General features: G+C 39.4%; 1 protein-coding gene across 7 annotated transcripts in view; it reads right to left on the bottom strand.

The window, feature by feature from the left end:
* The window catches only part of pam (peptidylglycine alpha-amidating monooxygenase), a 228796-nt gene that overhangs the window by 94502 nt on the left and 113707 nt on the right, over positions 1-20587 (bottom strand). For all 7 annotated transcript variants that reach the window (XM_043709988.1, XM_043710012.1, XM_043710023.1 and 4 more), the window contains 2 exons: positions 6222-6309; positions 4304-4395 (listed from right to left, as the gene is read on the bottom strand). In XM_043709988.1, the coding sequence (XP_043565923.1) occupies positions 4304-4395; positions 6222-6309 (180 nt within the window). The remainder of the gene's footprint in view (positions 1-4303; positions 4396-6221; positions 6310-20587) is intronic.

Here is a 20587-nt window from a genome sequence, read left to right as displayed (position 1 = left end):
AGCAACCATCGAAGCACTGTGGCTACAAGGCTAGGTTAGAAACTGGAAATTCTCCTGCAAACAACTTACCTCCTGTCTGCCCAATGCCTGTCCCCTACGTACAAGGTACAAGTCAGATGTGTGATGGAATACATGGGGAGGTTTGATGATGGTGGTGGGGAGGGGCAGTTGATGGTGGTAGAATGAGAGAGCGAGGTGCACAGAGGGAGACAGAAATAAAATTGCCAGACCAGACCAGAAGCTAAGCAAGGGTGATAGGTGAATAAGATTGGCAGACATTACAATATGAAAGAGACAGCCATGTCTAAAATGGTGTGTTACTTATGAACTTCCACCAACACAGTCCATTCTTTAATTTAGTGTGACCAATTTTCTAATTGAAAGATAGTACACTCTAAGCAATGGAAATATAATGCGAGGTGTATATACATCAAAAGTACTTGATTTATAGCATAAATCACAATAATAATGCAGCTTCGCCATAATTAAAATTTATCAGCAGAGCACCTCCTCACTCGCACCTTCCATTAACTGTTTAGACATTGCGGTGATCGTGATAATACAGTAAACTTCGCAGTATTTGAGGTATATAACTTTTGCCAGTTTATCATTAGTGCTAGTTTATAAGGTACTGGTTAAAACAAAGTTTGTTGTACAAGGATCGCAGATAGAGGAGAACACAATGCCTGCAAGTTCCCCTCTACGACACACATCACCCCAATCCTGTTGCTCGGCCAAAATCCCTTCTTTACATCACTGCAGGATAGCCAGTGGGCAGGAAATCTTTCACTTTAATTCTGAGAACTTGGGGAACAATGAAAAAAACCTATTCCTACTGCCCTAAGAAGGTACAGTAAACCATTGGAATCCCTGCCTTTATGGTTCTTGATCAATGGTAGAAAATTACACAATGTCTAATCAGGGCAATGAACATTCTGATCAAAAAATTGGGCTTGGATGGTGATCAGCTCCTTTGGTGTTATTACAACTGTGACCATCTAGTTAAGTGGTCAACATATCAGACTCCTGACCTGAACATTTGAGATATTTTAGAAGAATAGTGATCAGCAACAATAAGTCACCAAGGTGGGCTTTAATGACAAAAGTCAGTTTTGAACTAAATAGAATGATTTTTGAAGGACCCCAAGGTTCAACCCAGCAAGGCAGGGAGAAGGGAGTCCATTAGAAACTTAAACTTCTTTTTAAAAATCTCTACTGAGATTATAATATACCTCCAAGATCTTCAGCACTATCACAGATATCATCAGGCTTATGGCTTTTAATATTTTCAGCTCATTCAACTATTGCTTTGAGTAACATGGAACAAACTGAATGATCATTTACAATGGGGAGGCCTTGGGAGGACGTGAACTTAAGATCTTCAGCCAACATACATTTTCTGTTCAATCTTTCCATTTGACTATTCGTCACCAAAGTAGCAGGCAAATAATTCATCTGGATCATAAAGATTGTAGAAATGATTGGTAATGTTGAGTACAAGTAGAATAGTCCACTTTTTTAAAAAAAAGAACTTTTTTTGCAACTTAATTCACTGGCAAAGGAATATTATAACAGCTCTTGGATTTTCTCTACTTCAGTTTTGAAAGAAAGATGAATAAAATAAATATGCTTCATTTCGTCTGAATACATTGACTGAAAAGAATACATCCATAATCCACTCCCATGTAAATATTCTGTTAACTGTGAGGAAGGAAAATCTGGCACAAGGGAGGAAGAACCCCATGAAACTTGGCCTAAATTATTTGTTCAATTTTTATGACAGACGTATGCTTTTCTCTTCATAGCAAATAAACCAGACATCACGAGATCACAGGCACAGAACAACCCCAGAAAATAGTGCTTCACTCTGCCTACCAGAAAACCACATTTTTAATCTACAGCTTAACTTCAGACAAAGAAGAAATCCAAGTCAAATAGTTCAAGTAGCAGCTAAATTTAAAAAAATGTTAGCATGAGCAGTTCTCTCAGGGGAATGCAACTAGCTGTCAAATCACTAAGTCCCTGGTTGTACTCTTTTCCTCCAGTAGGATTGCAATGTTGGAAATTGCTAAAATAGGATTGACTCATCTGCACTCAAGTTGAGAGCTGCCAGAACTATTGCTGCATTCAACCACTGAAAGATCTTAGTCAGGGGTGGGAGTAGGAAGGGAGGGATGGAGAGAAGGAGCAAAAGAGCGAGAGAGAGAGCGAGAGAGAGAGGGGGAGGGAGGGAGGTTTGGAGGAAATTTCCTTCCGAATTTTACACTTAAAATAAATCTTTCTCCCATCTTCGAATCAATGTCCCCTGCATCCATGCACAAAAATCCCCATGCAAGTCAACCCCTCTAAATTAGCATGCACAAGTCCCACAAAAACAAATCAAAGGGATCAATGCACTTAAACAAACGGTCACAGTACATGACTGAACTGCTTCTACAAATATTAATTTAATGTTTTGGGCACTGATTTTTGGAACTACAACTTTTGATTTTTGTCAATCGAGAATAAAACTTTTAAAGTGGGCAAATTCTATACTTTCATGGATTCAAAGTACGGTTCATAAAGGGTGAATGTACTTTGAGATATTGGGTTCTCTGTCAATTGATTCTCTCTCATTCTGTCTTGTCTCATTTTCCACTGTATTGACACTACTCCCAATCCGACGCACATTGACTTTAGTTGCTAATCACTTATCCAGGTGTTTATCAAAAGCTTTTTCAACAGCTAAGTAAACCACATCTACTGGCTCTCCCCGATCAATGCTAATAATAGTTATACCTTTGGAAAGTTTCAGAAGATCTGACAAGCATGATTTCCCTTTCATAAATCCATGTTGACTCTGTCCAATTGTCATTGTACCAAAACTGCTCCCAATAAGCAGGTCTGCTTTTTTTTGGCATATTTTCATGTCCTTTCCTTGGACCTAATACTATCCCTAATTTCCCTTGCTAGCCAAAGTCAGGCCACCTTTTGCCACTTTATGATTGCATGATTTTTTAAAATAAGAGGACAAACATTGTCAAGTTTATTCCTCTTTCCACCCCCTCAATCAACATAGCCAAATATATCTTCTGGTTATTGTCACAAAGCGGGTCTCTTTTTCCCTAAAAGCTATTCCTTTTCGCAATGATACTGTGTCCCTGGTTTCTTTCAGAGGGGTCATAAACGAGCTCTTGGTTCCGATTAGACTTGGGTTTGGTACAGAGATTAAAGGGTATTAAGAGGCCCTTTGTTTATATGTAATCCAATGAGGCTTCAGGCCAAAAAGTGGTCATGTTTTAGAAGTGACCTGTATATTAAAAGGGGAGCGGTGAGGTCTCTAGCTGAGCAGTCCAGCCCAGAAGTAGTTAGAAGTTCAACAATGAGTTGTGTGGAAACTCACTCTCTCCTTCTGCCCTCTAACTTCAACCTGTTAGCATTTGTTCCATTTTTTACTTGTCTTTACCAGGGTTTGTTTATTGGGACTGTTGTGTACATTCAGAACAGCATAATTAAGTTTAGTTTGGATAGACTGAGCTCTGTAGGGGTTCTTTATGTTTCAATGCGTAATTTTGTGAATAAAGTTTTATCTGTTTTAAAACCTCGTAGTCAACCTAGCTACCTTACTCCGGGTAATTTTCATTGAACACTTACCAAAACAAATTGCAAAGTTACGGTCGGCTGTCTGCTTAATGTTTTGAGTTGCCTGGCCTAGTCCATAACATTACTTAGCTGAATGCTGCTGAAATGGGAACTTGCGATGCAGAAATTGGCTACTGTTTTTGATCATATGCCAATTACAATCTACCATATTATTAGACTATGAAGCATTTTGGGGCAGTGCGAAGCCACAAAAGGAACTCTGCATATGCAAATTCATCCTTTTTGTTTGGAGGTAGATGATGCTCAACCAAATAATGAACATTTGACAAATTCTGTGACAGCATAGGGACAGTCAAAGAGCAGGCCAAGGGATGAAGAAATCGTTCTGGCTATTATCAGTGTTCACAAACTCATATTTATTACCATGCACATACTTGTGAATTAATTCACCAAGGGACAGTACAAAAAGGAGGAATAAGGGAGGTCAGATAACAAGGTTTACTCTAATGTTTCTCATTTTCCATTCCTTGATTTTTTCATTGCACCTGTTGAGGCTTGCTGTGTGGCAGTGCACCCACAGAGAACCCTTATGGAATTTTGGTTATGATGGTTTTTGAAGTTCATCCAAGGTGATGGAGTGATGGAGGAGAAATTAAAAATAATATAGACATTGATATCAACCATCTGCATTTGAATGGAATAAGTTTTGAAAGAGACAAACCAGTAGGTAATTGTGTGGGAGGAGCATTTCTGGCCCAGGCATACATGATTTTGGCTTCATATAAACAAGTTGCATAACTGCTGCCACAGTCCCTAGAAAAAAGATAAAGATAGAAAGTGAATTATGATGGGAGTTCTGTCAAAAGCTACATGTGGAGTTGCTAGAGGGACCAAATTACTTTGCAACATAGTTGTTCAAATGGTAATCTCTGAAATATTTACTTTTTGCAATTTAAACCAAATTCAGAATATTGTACCCTACTGTATTCCACTCTCTATACTGCCATCTAAACCTAAGTACTGTATACAACAGAAACTTCCAAATTCTGAACAAGCATTTTACATAGTTTTTAATAAATAAATCCATGTAATTAACTAAATTGCAGAATGTGTTAAAGATAAAGGTATTTCATTAAAAGCAATTTTAACTTCAAAACTGAATGTCTTCACTCATATCTTAAAAGTGAATGATAATTTTAAAATATTGCTTTATTAAAATAAAATCTAGAAATCCCGATTCCAGTTTCCTCCCACAGTCCAAAAATGTGCAGGTTAGGTGAATTGGCCATGCTAAATTGCCCATAGTGTTAGGTGAAGGGGTAAACGTAGGGGACTGGGACTGGGTGGGTTGCATTTCGGCGGGTCGGTGTGGACTTGTTGGGCCGAAGGGCCTGTTTCCACACTAAGTAATCTAATCTAATCTAAACAAGGCCCAATTCAAACAGATCTCCATGTGTCATCAATACCTAGTGGTTATTCTTTCAATAAATTATATATTTGTATAACTGTTAGCTAAAGACAGAATGGATTTTATTTTCCATGTCTTTCCACAGTTGAACAGCATGCTAAGACTTAATCATGCATCTAACAGCATGCTAGAAATGTCTTCAGGATATGAAAAGATTGAGAGATGGGGCCTTTTCTTACTTCAGAAATCTATAAACTTGGAAATAATACTGCTATATCCCATAATGTACAAACAAATGTTGGAGCATCATCCTCATTTTTAAAATAGAAAAGTTATAATACTTATGCTAATTTGTCTCATGTTTTTATAGATGTTATAATCTTATATGATGTATAAATTAACTATCAAATAGTTAATTATTCACATGATGTTGCGGGGCAAATTGTATTAACCTCATAATAAAACAAACAAACATGTTTGCTGAATAAATATGCCTCAAATAACCATTCATAAACAGTGTACAAAGCTGTAAATTTGTTGTGCGACCTAGGACATAACTTATTTTAAAGCAATACCCCAATGTTGCAACCAGAATTAAGATAAGACATAACACTAAACAAATTCTCTTTCATATCAGATCAAACAAATGAGATTTATATAAAATTAGGCAATCCATGACAGCTTAATTGTGGCCACCAAAAACAAAACACAAAATTCAGCACAATTTAATATTGTTGTCCACTTCATTAACAACTTTTAACAAGTTAATTTAGAATGCTACTAATTGTTACCATGACTATAATTCTGCTTTCTATTAAATGCTTCAAGTGACATTAAACTCAGAAACCAAACACTAAACTTTCTAATTATCAAATATGTTAGTCGGCTGTAAGACTGGAGGAAGTTACAGAGAGAGGGAGTGCATAGCCATGGAAAGATTTGAAAACAAAGATGAGAATTTTATACCATGACCTGAGCATCACTCGTGTGGGTTCAGCCTTATTATTCACTCAGTTTAACTATATTTTCTTAAAATAAGTAAGCTTTATTTTTGCATTATCAATACATACATGCACAAATTTACAAAGAAGTTGTAAAGAACAAACTCATTCGATGAACACTGGATTATTATTATTCCTTAGAGCTTGTATTATAAATGATACATTTGGAAAACAAGCTCCCGTGTTAACATTTTTAAAATAATTTTTTAAAATCAAGTTGAAATCTTTACCAATAGTCTTCATTTGTGGCTGGCTTGCTGCATCCAAACAGTAACATATGATGAACAGTTTCCATGCTTGCATGAGGTTTAAAATCAACTGCAAAATTGAAGGGAAATCAATTATACTTTGCATATCATTAACTTGTGACATAATTTACACTCACTTGCAGAGTTTGAGTATTATCCAAACAACATGGTTAAAATACACTTGAACCGTTGTCACTTCTTCAAATTAAAGTATACTCTTTGTTTTATGCTGTTTTGAAATACGTGTTCTGACTTTAAAATAATTTAACAACAACACTAAAACAACTACCATTTGATGTTTGCACATGTTACCTTAACCATGGTGTAAGTTTCACTCATCAAGGTAACCATTGCAACTCCTTAATATAAACCACTGCACTATTAGCAATTTAAGGCAAACATTTTAACCATAGTATGACAACTTCTCGATTTTACAATCAGCATTTGAATATTTGCATTTGTCGTCAATTTTATCAACATTACTAAATTAGAAAAGAAAGTGCAGCATGAAAAAACACTTTTTGCATAAACCCACGCTATACCCACCAAGGAGCCAAAGTACTTTTGCCTGAGACAGAAGAGCATTGGTTCAAACTTTCCTCCAGGACTTGGGTACAAAAAAAGGATGGCACTCTAGTACAGTAGAGAGGGTGTATTGAACTGCCGAAAGTGTTGCCTTTGGATGGGATTTTAAATTGAGGTACTGCATGCCTTATCTGAGGAATGTTAAAGATTTCATGGTGATTTTTAGATGATCAGGGGAGCTCTCTCTGGTATCTTGGTCAATTTTTAATCTTTAATCAATGCTACTAGAACAAAATTGTGTAATTTTCACATTGCTAATCGTAGATGTTTGCAGTGCTCAAATTGCCTGCCACAAGGGGGACTTCACTTCAAAAGCACTTCATTGACTGTACTTTGGAACATCCTGTTTTTGAAAAAGATGTTATGGAAACACATTCTTTTCAAATTGCTTAATGGCCCGTAGTGATTGTAATGAGGTCAGCCAGGTGGACATCATAGAATGAGTTCCCCAGTTGGGACAGTCAAAAACTGGAGTGTCAAACAACCTGCCACTCAGTCGGCTCTGAAGAAGCTGGACCAGTGTCAAGGACTTTCAAAGTGTAAATAAAGGGTGACTTGGTGCCGGGATACCAGCCTCTGAAGTTGTTTCAAACCAATCAACTACTACTGAACAGTAGTCAAATCCAGCTGAAGACCCAGAAACATGAATGAATGCGAAAATAATCTACTTTAATGCAGTTGCTCGAGAGATAAATGCTACCAAGGTGATCAGAATAGTACAAGATCTTTTCAGTCCACCAAAGTAGTTTAGTTTCTCATCCAAAAACTGGTACACCTGACAGTATAGCACATTCATTACTGTGCAGTTCAGGTGCTTTATGCACTATTTCAAAGATTTCTCATCCTTTAATGATTAATATACTAGTGAAGTGTATATTGTAGAGTAATGCATAAGCATTTAGCAAGTGTTGATTTGAAGTTAAGGCCTTTAAACAAGAGCTATACTATTGCATTGCAGCAATTATTGCCTATGATCAGTTTATGGTCATTTTTCATTTTGTGCACAAAACATATTTCACATCTGGCAGAGATTTTCCTGCAATTCGAAACACCTCATCTCAATGTGGACTTCCCTTCATTGGGGAGTCAGGACGCCATTTCGCAGAACATTTTAGTCAACATTTCTGGGATACACAAACCAAACAACCCCACTGCCCTGTGGCCAACCACTTCAACTCCCCTTCCCAATCCGCCAAGGACATACAAGTTCTGGGCCTCCTCTACTGACAAATCCAAGCCACCTGACAACTGGAGGAAGAACGCCTCATTTTCTGCCTTGGGACCCTCCAACCACATGGCATCAACGACGACTTGATCAGTTTCATTTTCTTCCCTCCCCCACCTCACCCCAGATCCTCCCTGCAACTTGGCACCACCCTCTTGAATTGTCCTGTCTGTCCATCTTCCTTCCGACCTATATGCTCTACCCTCCCCTCTGACCTGTCACGATCACCCCCCATTGTCTGCATCTTCTCAGCTAGCACCACCTCCCTCCACCCTCCTATTTATTTCTCATGCCCCTTCCTGTCCTCACATTCCTGATGAGGAGTTTATGCCTGAAACGTCCACTCTCTTGCTTCTGGATGCTGCCTGTCCTGCTGTGCTTTTCCAGTGCCACACTTTTCAGCTAATTTAAATAATTGCTGACTGAAACGTTTGAAGCTCGCTAAGCTTTATATATTGTTGTGGTCTTCACTTTCTTTGGTATCACAGTAAATGTTTATCACGTTTGGCTATATAAAATAAAGCCTGACATCCATGTAGTTACTTCCAGAATTAGAAGAAATAAAGTTCTCTCCATCAACTCCAATGTGTTTTGTGCACAAAATAAAAAGTGACCATAAACTGATCATAGGCAATAATTGCTGCAATGCAATAGTATAGCTCTTGTTTAAAGGCCTTAACTTCAAATCAACAATTGCTAAATGCTTATGCATTACTCTACAATATACATTTCACTAATATACTAATCATTAAAGTTTGAGAAATCTTTGAAATAGTGCATAAAGCACCTGAACTGCAGAGTAATGAATGCGCTATACTGTCAGGTGTACCAGTTTTTGGATGAGAAACTAAACTACTTTGGTGGACTGAAAAGATCTTGTGGTACTATTCTGATCTTCTTGGTAGCATTTATCTCTCAGCCAACTGCATTAAAGGGAGGGGGAGGTGTGGGTATGGTTGGTGACAGGATGCCAGCCTCTCGAGTTATTTCAAACCCAACAAGTACTACTGAAGTATAGCCAAATTCAACTGAAGACCCAGAAACATTAATGAAATTAATGTCAAAATCATCTACTTTAATGCAGCTGGCTGAAATATAAATACTACCAAGATGATTAGAATAGTACCACAAGGTCTTTTCAGTCCACAAAATTAGTTTAATTTTTCATCCAAAAACTGGTACTTCTGACAGTATAGCACTCTCACCAACCTCCACCAACTCCAATAGGCTTTGTGCACAAAATATAAAATGACCATGCTCTGATCACAGGCAATAACTGCTGCAGTGCAATTGTGGAGCTCTTGTTTAATTACACAATCACTTAATAATTATGTGCAGGGTGCTGTCAAAAAGTTCAGGGACAACAATCCAGTTAAGCTCCTTTCCTTCACTCTTTCCCTATTGCCTAGAATATTTTTCCCTTCACATATTTATCTATATCTTTTGTAAGATTACTTTCCAATCCATATTCCTCACTCTTGCCAAATCCCTGTTACTCATTGCTTTAAAATGTTTATCCTTGTCTATCTTTTGGAACTTCAGCTGATCATCTTAAATCTGGTTCTGTCAGTAATTGGGAACAGTTTTCTTCCTTTATTTTTCACAACCCTTCATGTTTTGAAATGTTTTAATAACCTGATCTTAGCTATCTCCATTTGCTCTGAGTTTATCCTCAGCAGTAAATCTTTTCCAAACCCTCTGCAAAGCCTTTCCAACCTTCCTGAATCAGTACCAGAACTGGACATAATGCTCCATTTGATGCTGAACTACAGTTTGATACACATTTTGGGCTTTGTGCTACATGCCTTTATAAACTAAATCTATTTAAAATAAATAAGGTAATTTCCAGATGTTCTGATGTTAATCAGCTCAAAAATCGAATTCTAATCACAACTAGGAACAAAACGGTTTGCCTTATACTGCTTACATTAACCATGAAAAAAAAATTTTGTTCTATAAATTTAAAAGGCTTTCCATTTCTCATTGTCCTTCCCAGAAAATGTATCCAACACAGATAGCATTTTCACATGTGCTCAGGTTGCGACCAGATTGTAAATTGTAGCAAGTAGAAGATAACAGTTGTTTCTTCAATAAACAATATACTCCAACATCGTAACAGATGATTCATCATATGCGGCCTGTTCCACAAACAACCCCTGTCGTAACCACCAACAGCTGTTCTAATTCAATGTCTGACTGAAAGTCGCAGTAACAGTTGTCCATTTGAGTCAAGACAGTGTCAGTCAAAACAGATTGGATGATGATTCTGGTTTCATGGTTAGTGAAAAGGGAAAAGGGCATGGAATGTTTCTTGCACCAAATATTATAAACTGCTTTTCAAGTAAAAGGAAAGTTACAAAAGGTATTTTCGTCAGGAGTTTTACCATGTCTCAAAGACTGCCAGTTTCCATCTACAAAACAACCTCGGTTATCTGAGCATCAATTATCCAAATTTTGGACCTTAAGATCCCGTTAAAAACGTTATACAAACAAGCAGTTATCCAAACAAAATACTCTCCACCTGCCTCGTTCAGATAATCAAGGTTGCTCTGTACTTAAGACCAAACAGTTGTCTCTGTTGTGGCTGCTTACTGCCATTTGTGTACCATTAAACAATGGGTTCAAAGTTTGTGCGAAGATTTGTAGCTCGGGTGCTCGTTGGTGTGGTTCTGTTCGCCGAGCTGGAAGTTTTTGTTGCAAACGTTTCGTCCCCTGGCTAGGCGACATCATCAGTGCTGGGTACCCAATATACCAACCACGACAGCGGACAGCTGAAACTGACAACCGGAAGCGGCAGGGACAGACCACTATAAACACCGGAGGAAACATCAAAGAAGCGCTTCGCAGGAGGCTCCCAAGCACTGATGATGTCGCCTAGCCAGGGGACGAAACGTTTGCAACAAAAACTTCCAGCTCAGCGAACAGAACCACAACAAACAATGGGTTGTTACGAATGCAGAATTCACCTATCCAGATCTGCAAGTCAAAAGTAGGTATCAAATTTATTAATAATTTTTAAAATATGCTCAGTTAATTAAAAACAAAATACCACAGATGCTGGAAATCTGAAACATACAGAAAATGCTGGAGAAACTTAATAGGTTTGACAACGTCTTAGAGGCCCTTCAGCCCAACAAGTACATTTCCAGGTAGCGAATTCCAGACACCTACTACTTTCTTCTAAAACTCCTGCTTTTCACCTAAAAACTATGTTGCCTTGTTATTGACCATTCAACTAAGGGAAACAGCTTTCTATTCACCCTGTTCATTTACAACTTTTTTTTGTAAATATATTTAATTAGCAAATTTTTTAAACTTTACAAACACAAAATTATTGAAAAATATAACCAATAACAAAATAAGTATAATAAAAAGACAAAACACAAATTACAATACAACTACTATCTACTAACCTAACCTATAATATAAAACAAACACTAACACTGTGCAAAGCAACTCTAAAAAATAAGTAAATAACTAATAGATAAAAAAAAAGCAAAAAAAACGCCACAAAATACAGAACAGCTATGCTCAGCACAAAACTCCCAAACAAAGGAACAGGAGCATTGTATATATACCCATCTTAACTCAGGAGACCCCCTCCAGGGCCAAGGGCTTGACAAACCTAACCATCCTGGTTAAACAAACACCCTAGTTAAGATAGCTGACAAATCTATATCCAAATAACTCAAGTAGGGCTGCCATGTCTTATAAAAATGGTCTGTTGTGTGGTGCACCAAGTTTGTCTCAAAGTCCAAGGGAATGTGCTCCATAATTAATTTCTGCCATCCCAGCAAGCCCAGCAGGTTCTCAGACACCCAGTTCATCAGAATATTCTTCTATGCACAATATGCAAGAATATTGAATAGCTTCTTCCCATGCCCATCTAAAGATGGTAAATTCGGTAGACCGAAGAGGAGAGATATCGGGTCTACTTTGACTTCAGTCTTCAATACCCTCCCTATCTCTCCCGCCACAGCGCTCCAATAAACATGGAGCCTGTGGCATGTCCAGAAGCAATGGGTAAGAGTACCTACACTTATTTTACATTTGGGGCACACTAAAGATGCCCCTTTTTTAAACTTCGCCAGATGGTCTGGTGCCAGATGAGCCCTGTGCAGAACTTTTAACTGCGTAGCGCATGTCCTATTACAGACTGAGATCTTTCGAGCATTCTCCCATATGTTCTCCCATGTTTCAGAAGAGATCTCCACTCCCAGACCTCTCATAACTGGTTAATATCCTGCCGGGTCCTGCCACCCAGCAGGCGATAGAGGGCACGAACCGAAAGGGTGTTTGTGGATCATAGCAACAACCTCTGTATCGGGCTTAGTGAGAAGCATAGTCTTCTTCTGGATGAAATCCCTACCCTGAAAAAAAAACGGAAAAAGATCTCTGCTGGGCAATCAGTATTTGCAGCTCAGTTGCTCAAAAAACATCATAACTTCCCCTCAAACAAGTCTTCCAAACTAGAAACTCCTCTCACTGCCCATACTTTGAACCCTGAGTCCATCATTCCTGGTCAGAACCATAAGTGGCGAAGTCTTGGATAAGCAACCCTCACTCTGACATCGCCCTCCATACCTTGACTGTACTAATGACAATGGGGTTTCAGCAGTGGTCCATAACTGTCCTCATCTTATCCATGAACAAAAGGCTAATATAAGGGCACATTGCCTGGGAGGCCTCAATATCTAGCCATATTGAGCTTGGATCGTTACCTACGCAATCGTTGGACAAAGGACAGCAGGGAACTCAATTGATATCTCCTGATGTCTGGGAAATCAACTCCTCCCCCTCCTTGAGGCAACTACAATTTACTAAGTTTGATGAGGGGCTGCCCTTGATGCCAGACAAAAGAAGCAAACCATCCCATAAGTTTCCGCAGCGTTGACCTGGGAAACATTATAGGGGGCATATGCGTGGGATAAAGCAAACGAGGAAGAACATTCATCTTAATGAGAGATATTCGGCCCAGCCATGAAATTGGAAGAGCCTCCCATCTCTGGAGATCTCGCCTAATATTGTCGAGCAAGTGAGCAAAGTTAGTCCGAAATAACAGATCAAACTTGGGGGTAATAAAAATGCCTAGGTATCAGAACCCTGCCCGTGACCACTTAAAACGCAACTTAGGGCCACCTTCAACTTCTGGCACATCCTTAAGGTTTCCCAAAGGCATAGCCTTCGATTTTGCAAAGTTATATCCTGAAATAGCCCCAAATGCATTGATACATTGTATCAAATGGGGTACAGAGGTCATCAGGTTCAATAAAAACAGAAGGACATCATCCACATACAATGTAATCTTGTGTGCACTCGATCCCACTTCCAGAGCAGTTATGTGGATGTTCTGACGAATGGCCACTGCCAGCGGCTCTATCACCAACGTAAATAACAACAGTGAGAGAGGGCAGCCTTGCTGACTATCCCGACCAATCCTAAAATTCCCAGATTTCACCCAGTTGGTGGTGATCGCGGCCAGAGGGTGACGATATAAAACCTCCACCCACCTCGCAAAGACTCCACCAACTCAAAATGTTCTAAGACATAAAAAAGATACGGCCATTCCACCCAGACAAATGCTTCCTCTGCATCTAAGGGAATCACCAACCCCTGAATCGATCGTTGCTGACAAACTTGGACCACATTCAGCAATCTTCTAATACTATTAGAGAACCTACGCCCCCTTATAAAGCCTGTCTGTCCTCTTTAACAATATAGGGCAACACCTTTTCCAATCTCAGCGCCAGGATCTTGGACAGAATCTTGAAATCTGAATTTGAGAGAGAGATGGGCCTGTATGAGGCACAATCCTCAGCAACCTTCCCTTTCTTAAGGAAGGAAGGAAATATTAGCTTCTCTCAAAAATGCATAAAGGAGTGATTGTACATCTCCAACCTAGGCCCTGATAGAATCCCTATAAACTCCTTATGAAACTCACCCCGGAGACCATCAGGGTCAGGCGCTTTCCCACACTGAAGTTGCCTCGCTGCCTCCTGTATTTCCTGAATTGTCAAGGGGGCATTAAGGAGAGAGGCCTGTTCCAAGGTTACCCCGGGAGGTCCAGGTTCTTAAACAAAGGTCTCCATTTCAGCCCTCCTGTCCTCGCAACCTTCAGACCGATACAATTCAGAGCAAAAGCTCTGAAAAGCCTCATTAATCTTTTTAGCATCATATGTAAGGACCCTGGCAGTCTCTGGTTGCAGAGATGGATTGGGGAGCACGCGTTTTCCGAGTCAGGTATGCTAAATACTTTCCTGGCCTATCCCCATATTCAAACACACTTTGTCTAGCAAAAGCAAGTTCTTTCTTTGCTTTTGTGTCAGTATTGAATTCAAGGCAGCCTGGAAAGCCATGATCCACTATAGCTTTGCATGGCCTTCGGTGACTAAATGTGCCGCCTCGGTGACTTTCAACCGCGTCTCATGTAGTCACTGCTTTTCCTCCTCCTGTCGTTTCCAGCTAGCCGAATAGGAAATAGCTAATCCCCTAGCAAAGGCCTTAGCAGTCTCCCATAGCATAGATGGACTACTAGCCATGCCTGAGTTGATAGTCAAGAATTCCTGAAACTCCTTCAAAACGTATTCCACAAATTTGGAATCCAGTGCCGCAAACTTAGCCCTTCACACCTGACCTTAACCTCCAAATATACCGCCACTTGATCAAAGATAGCTATATTGCCAATTCTCCAACCCATAATCAAATCCAGAAAGGCCGAGGGAGCCAGGGAGAGGTCAATCCTCGTGCGACATTTATGTGGGTTTGTAAAAAGGTGAAGTCCCTGCTGGTAGGGTGAAGACATCTCCAAATATCCACCAGCCCCAATTCCTCGCATAAGTCAACCACCTACTTGACCTGGGAAGAAAACGTTGGGGGGGGCCACAAGGCATCCTGTCCACTAACGGATGCAAAAGACAATTAAAACCTCCACGCACCCCCCCCCCCACCATAATAATGTGCTGTGTTCCAAAAGTAATCAACTTAGAGAACGCACTAATCAAACATTTGATGGGATGCGCCAGAGGACAGTAGACATTTAAAATGCCATATTCCTCCCCACATATCAGGGCTTTAAGTATCACAAACTGTCCCTGCTCATCTTTTACCTGCTCTAATAATGTGAACGGAAGATTTTTCTGAATAAGTACCATCACTCCCTTACTTTTAGTAGAAAAGGATGAAAAGAATACCCAGTCATAACCTCCCTGTTGTAATTTCAGGTGCTCCCCATCAAAACGGGTTTCCTGCAACAAAGTGATATCAACCCTTTCTCTCAAGGCTAGAAAGCACTTTTTTCCTTTTAGCAGGAAAATTACTTCCCTTAATGTTCCAGGTGCACCATTTAATAAGACACTTAGCCATATCCCCTTTTAGACACCCTTGAACCCCTCGGAGGGAGAACCCTGCTTACAAAGCACCGAGCACAAGTAAATAAAGACTCAGAGTCAAAGAACTACATATACAAAAACTATTCTATCATAACAATAAACACCTATTACTACCAAAAAGCTACAAAAAAAACTATAAAACCTTGAATGGAAGACTCTTCCTCCTGCCCGGAGGGGGCACTCACCTTACCCATCCCCTCCTTCAAACCCAGACTGTGCCCCAGCCTTAGGTTAGAAAAAAAACAAGGAGATGATCCTTAAATCAACAGAAAAAGACGACAAAATCAGGATGAGCACTTCACCCATCCCTGGCTTCACGTCACCCCTACTTAAGATGAAAAGAGAAACAGAACAAACTTTTTAAAAAGCGAGAAAACAAAGAACATCTACAAACTTTCCCATCAGAAAATCCAGTTATTAAAGAAAAGGAACAATTTATTCCAAGGTTTCTCCCCCCTTTCCAAAACAGAAATTATTAGGGAGAAAGAAAGGAATTAAAAAAAGGAAGGGAAAACATGGGGAAGGAAGGAAAAGAGAACAAACATTAACCACATTCTTCAGGCCAATCTGTCTATTTTGAAGTGTCTACAAAGTTTTTAGCTTTATCTGATGAGTCAAATGTATAAACGGAGTCCTCATGGCTGAAATGGAGCACTATGGGGTATCTCATGGAGTATTTGATGCCCAGGTTCCTCAGCCTCTAACTTCATCGAAGGACTCCCTCTTTTGAATTCCAGCTGCAGAGAAATCCTGGAAAAACATGAGTTTTGATCCCTTGTACAGCAGTGCCTGCGGATCCTTTCCCAATAATCTAGAAGCTTCTATGACTTTTTGCTTGCCCTTATATGAGTGGAAGCGCACTAGGACCGGACGGGGGTGCTGCACTAGCCCTGACTTATGTACTGTAACCCGATCTGCAACCTGCTGGAGTCAATGTTAAGGCCCAAAAACTTCTGCAGCCAGCTTTCAAAGAAGCTGACTGGCTGCTCACCTTCCCCACCTTCAGGAAGCCCAACAATTCAGAGATTTATCCTCCGACCTCTATTTTCGAGGTTGTCGATATGGTCTCGCAAGACCCGCACCACTTGCTCCAGCGCCTGGCTTCCGAGGCCTTAGTTCAACCCTCTACCTCCTCCAGCCACTCTGAGGCCCTGGATCTCATGCTTCTGCAGCATGGATGCGATAGGTTGGACCTGGGCACGAATCTCCCCACTGGTGCTGCTGGGAAATGTCCTCCCGGCTGCTATTTGCTTGCTCCTTTTCCCTTTGGCATCCTTCCCACTCCCATTAACAAATATGTGTTCTGTAAGGTTTTAAATTAATAATTCCACCACATAAGTTCGCCTGGGATGGCAAAAAACACCAGTATGCCTTGACTGTTAGGCAGAGCTGTCCACAGCAGTTCTGCAGAATCACCGCCAACTTGTCAAGTCCCTGCCACTCGATCTTATGCACCTCTATCAGATCTTCCCTCAACCATCTCTGCTCTAAAGACAACCTGAGCTTATCCAGGCTTCTTTCATAGCTAATCAGATTGATCCCAGGCAACATTGTAGCGAATCCCTTTTCCAACCCCTCCAGTGTAATCACGTCTTTGCTATAGTGCAGTGACCGGACCTGCCCATCATACTCTAGTTATGTCGTAACCAAAGTCCTATACAAACCCAATGTTACCTCTATACACTCAATAATCCAAAGCTTGACTGATAAAGGCAAATGTCTTGTATGCCTTATTAACTAGCCTATTAGCCAGCACTGCCATCTTCAGTGATTTGTGGACAAATATCCCAAAATCCCTCAGAGCTTCCTGTTGCACTGTCATTCATCAGTTACTCTTTTGAATTGTTACTTTATCCAAAGTGCATCAGTTCACACTTACCAGGGTTAAATTTCATCTGCCACTAATCTGCCCACCTGACCAATCCATTTATATCCTCCTGTAAACTAAGATTGTTTCCTCACTGTCGAATCACCCAGCCAATCTCATGTCATTCACAAACTTATCATCCCCCATCCCCCTTTCACTTATCTATGTTGTTTGGAAACCAGCCTCTAGTCATATGAGGAGCCTTCTACCACGCTGTCCCCTTCCACTAAGCCAATTATGGATCCAACTTGTCAAGTGGATCCCATGTGCTTTGACCTTCTTTATCAGACTCCCACATGGGACCTTGTTAAAGGATTTGCTGAAATCCATACATCAACTGCACTACCCTAGACACATTTGGTGACCTCTTAAAAAAAAATCCAACAGATTTGTTTGGCATGACCTTCCTTTGACAAAGTCATGCTGTTGAAAAATGTGTTGCTGGAAAAGCGCAGCAGGTCCGAAACGTCGATTCTCCTGCTCCTTGGAGGCTGTCTGACCTGTTGTGCTTTTCCAGCGACTCATTTTTCAGCTCTGATCTCCAGCATCTGCAGTCCTCACTTTCTCAAAGTCATGCTGTTATCCTGATCAAACTTTGCTTTTCTAAACTGAGTTGAATTCTCTGCTTCAGAATTTTCTCCAATGGTTTTTCTATTGTGAGAATGATGGAACAGACTCATTGGTCTGCAATTCCGTGTTTTTATCTTTATCACACTTCATAACTGCTCTCCAGTCTCTAGCACTTGTCCTGTGGTCAGAAAGGAATCAGGGCCCTGGATATTTCCTCACTCATCTCCCACAGCATCCTAGGACACAACTCATTTGGACCCAGAGATCTGTCTACTTTTACACCTGCCGAAAACTAATATCTCCACACTCTGCATTTCAATCTGCTCAAGATACTCTCAGTCCATAATCTTCATTTCTGGACCTCCTTTGCCTGAGTAAAGACATCTTGAGGTAATTGCTAGCTCATAACTTTGAGCACATATTTGTGCATTCACCTTTTGAAAAAGTGACAATCTCACTACCGGAAGTTGATGTGCGATGATCTTCAGAATGCCACAAATACACTCCCACAGCAATTTTTGTCCACCTTGCATGAGATGGGCTCCAACTTCTACAAGTGAGGATTTTATTTCTAATTAATCATAAGTATACAACTGCACCTTGACATTTTGTATTTTGTTGACTATAAGTGTAGGGTGGCATATGCTTTATAACTTGCAAAACATTTTGAGAGATAAAGGCAGAACAAGACAGCTTCCCCATTTTGGTAGTTTTCTGAACTGTAGAATATTTCACAGTTAATGTCCCACATAAAAGTCGCAGAGAAGATCCTATACCCTACTAGTGAAGCCTGATTATTAATAGATCTCTATCAAATTTAGATTGATTTTTCTGGATTAACCAGAGTCCAAAGTAGGATTTGTGCATCTGCTATTCTACTGCATAGAGCTTTAAAACTATTCAACTGTTCCAAAAATGCCTGCAGTTCTTGACTTAAAGATTGCCTCTACTGACTACAAGTTCTAAACTTTGTTTGGGTGTACATTAGCACTGTTGCGCCCAGGGATCAGTTCCAAAGGCTTCAACCTTTTATATTCTTTATAAATGACATTAATGCAGGGACCAAATGTTTTGTTATTAAATTTGCTGATGACACAACAAAACAGTAGGAAAGTAAGTTGGGAAGAGGGCACAGAGATTGAAAAGGAGTTTAGATACATTAAGAGTGTGTGCAAAGATGTGGCAAATGGAGAATTATGTAACAAAGAGTGAAATTGCCCATTTGGCAGTAAAAATAAAAAAAAATTATTCAAATGGCGAGAGATTGCATAGTTCTGAAATACACAGGGATCTGGGAATATCAAACTGTTAGTATGCAGATATAGCAAGTAATTAGGAAAGCTAATAGAATGCCATTTATTGATATGGAAATTTGGTGTATGTTATTACAAAATGAATTTCAGTCAAAAGTTTATTTCATCCTATTTGATGCATCTTTAATTAGACACTGCATCTTCAAAAATAAGATTTCCTTTTTATGACTATTTTTATTAACTTCTCTATATTGACTGTTATCTACTACATGTCTGTTCCAAAATACTTAATTGGTCCTAGATCATCATTTTGAAAAGCCATTATCCATCATGATTAACTTATCTGTTGGTTTTTCTGTTGTTGCTGGGTTTAACCTAACACCCTTCTTTGCACAAGTGCGTAATATATTTGTGAGTGATTTGGATTTTAATCAGAAAATTTGTAGTAACAGTCCATATTGGATCAATAATATAAAGTACAAATAACCTTGGTATATCAATACAAATGCAAAATCCTCTTAAAATAAACACACAGTGAAGATTTCTTGGACAAGAATTTTATTATGTGCTGCTTACATTGTTTACCTAATGGAAGTGTTGACTATTTGGCATGAATCTGTCCATGAAGAGCAACATTTATTTGCTAATCAGTCGAGTGAGTAAAGCAAGGATAAGATTCAGACAGTTCAATTTATTGCTTCACTTACTTTCTCTCATGGTCAATTTTTCCTCTGTACAGCATTAGATTCCCTCTCAGCTATTACTGTAGTGACAGCATAACAGAGGAGCAATATATGCACATTTCAGAAGGTCAAATGTATAACATGGTAAACCAACCATCCAGCACTAGGGTATGGCTTGAAAGCAATTTCTGTACTGACAGCACCATTTATATTTAGCATTTTGTAAAATTAAAACTTCAAATATAAATTACATGACCTTAACGACTGAACTGTTCACTTTAACAGTGTATAAATTCAAGTCAATCGAAAAGATCACTGCAAAACAGGAGGATTGATGAAACAATATTATTTCCATTCACATTGGATCTGCAGAAGTTAGGAGGTTTATGCAGTTAACAGGATGCTACTTTGACATCTTTCAGTTGCTTTAATGAACAAATTCGTTGTCAATGGACTGCAGATATTGTACATTACTCTATGCTGATTGTAGAAAGTGAAGAACTTACTGTGTTTATTGCAAAGTAAATAAACAGGCTGCTCAATGGAGCAGAATACAGAATATAGCCACAGACAGAAAACCAACAAAAAATAAAATGTGCGTCAAGGCTTTGCATATGATGCAACAGCAGTTATAAAACTGAAATGTTAATTAGTTCAGTCCTAGTGATTTACAGGAGTTAATATCCAAGCTGGAAGCTTTCAACTGAATTAAAAACAATTGAGATATAGCAAGTGCAAGGTTGGGCAATTCTGTGTTTTAAATATGTAAATAATCTG

The sequence above is a fragment of the Chiloscyllium plagiosum genome, chromosome 2, assembly GCF_004010195.1.
Source record: "Chiloscyllium plagiosum isolate BGI_BamShark_2017 chromosome 2, ASM401019v2, whole genome shotgun sequence".
NCBI lineage: Eukaryota > Metazoa > Chordata > Chondrichthyes > Orectolobiformes > Hemiscylliidae > Chiloscyllium > Chiloscyllium plagiosum.
The sequence above is the reverse complement of the archived record's forward strand: the minus strand, read 5'-3'. Positions and strand labels throughout refer to the sequence as shown.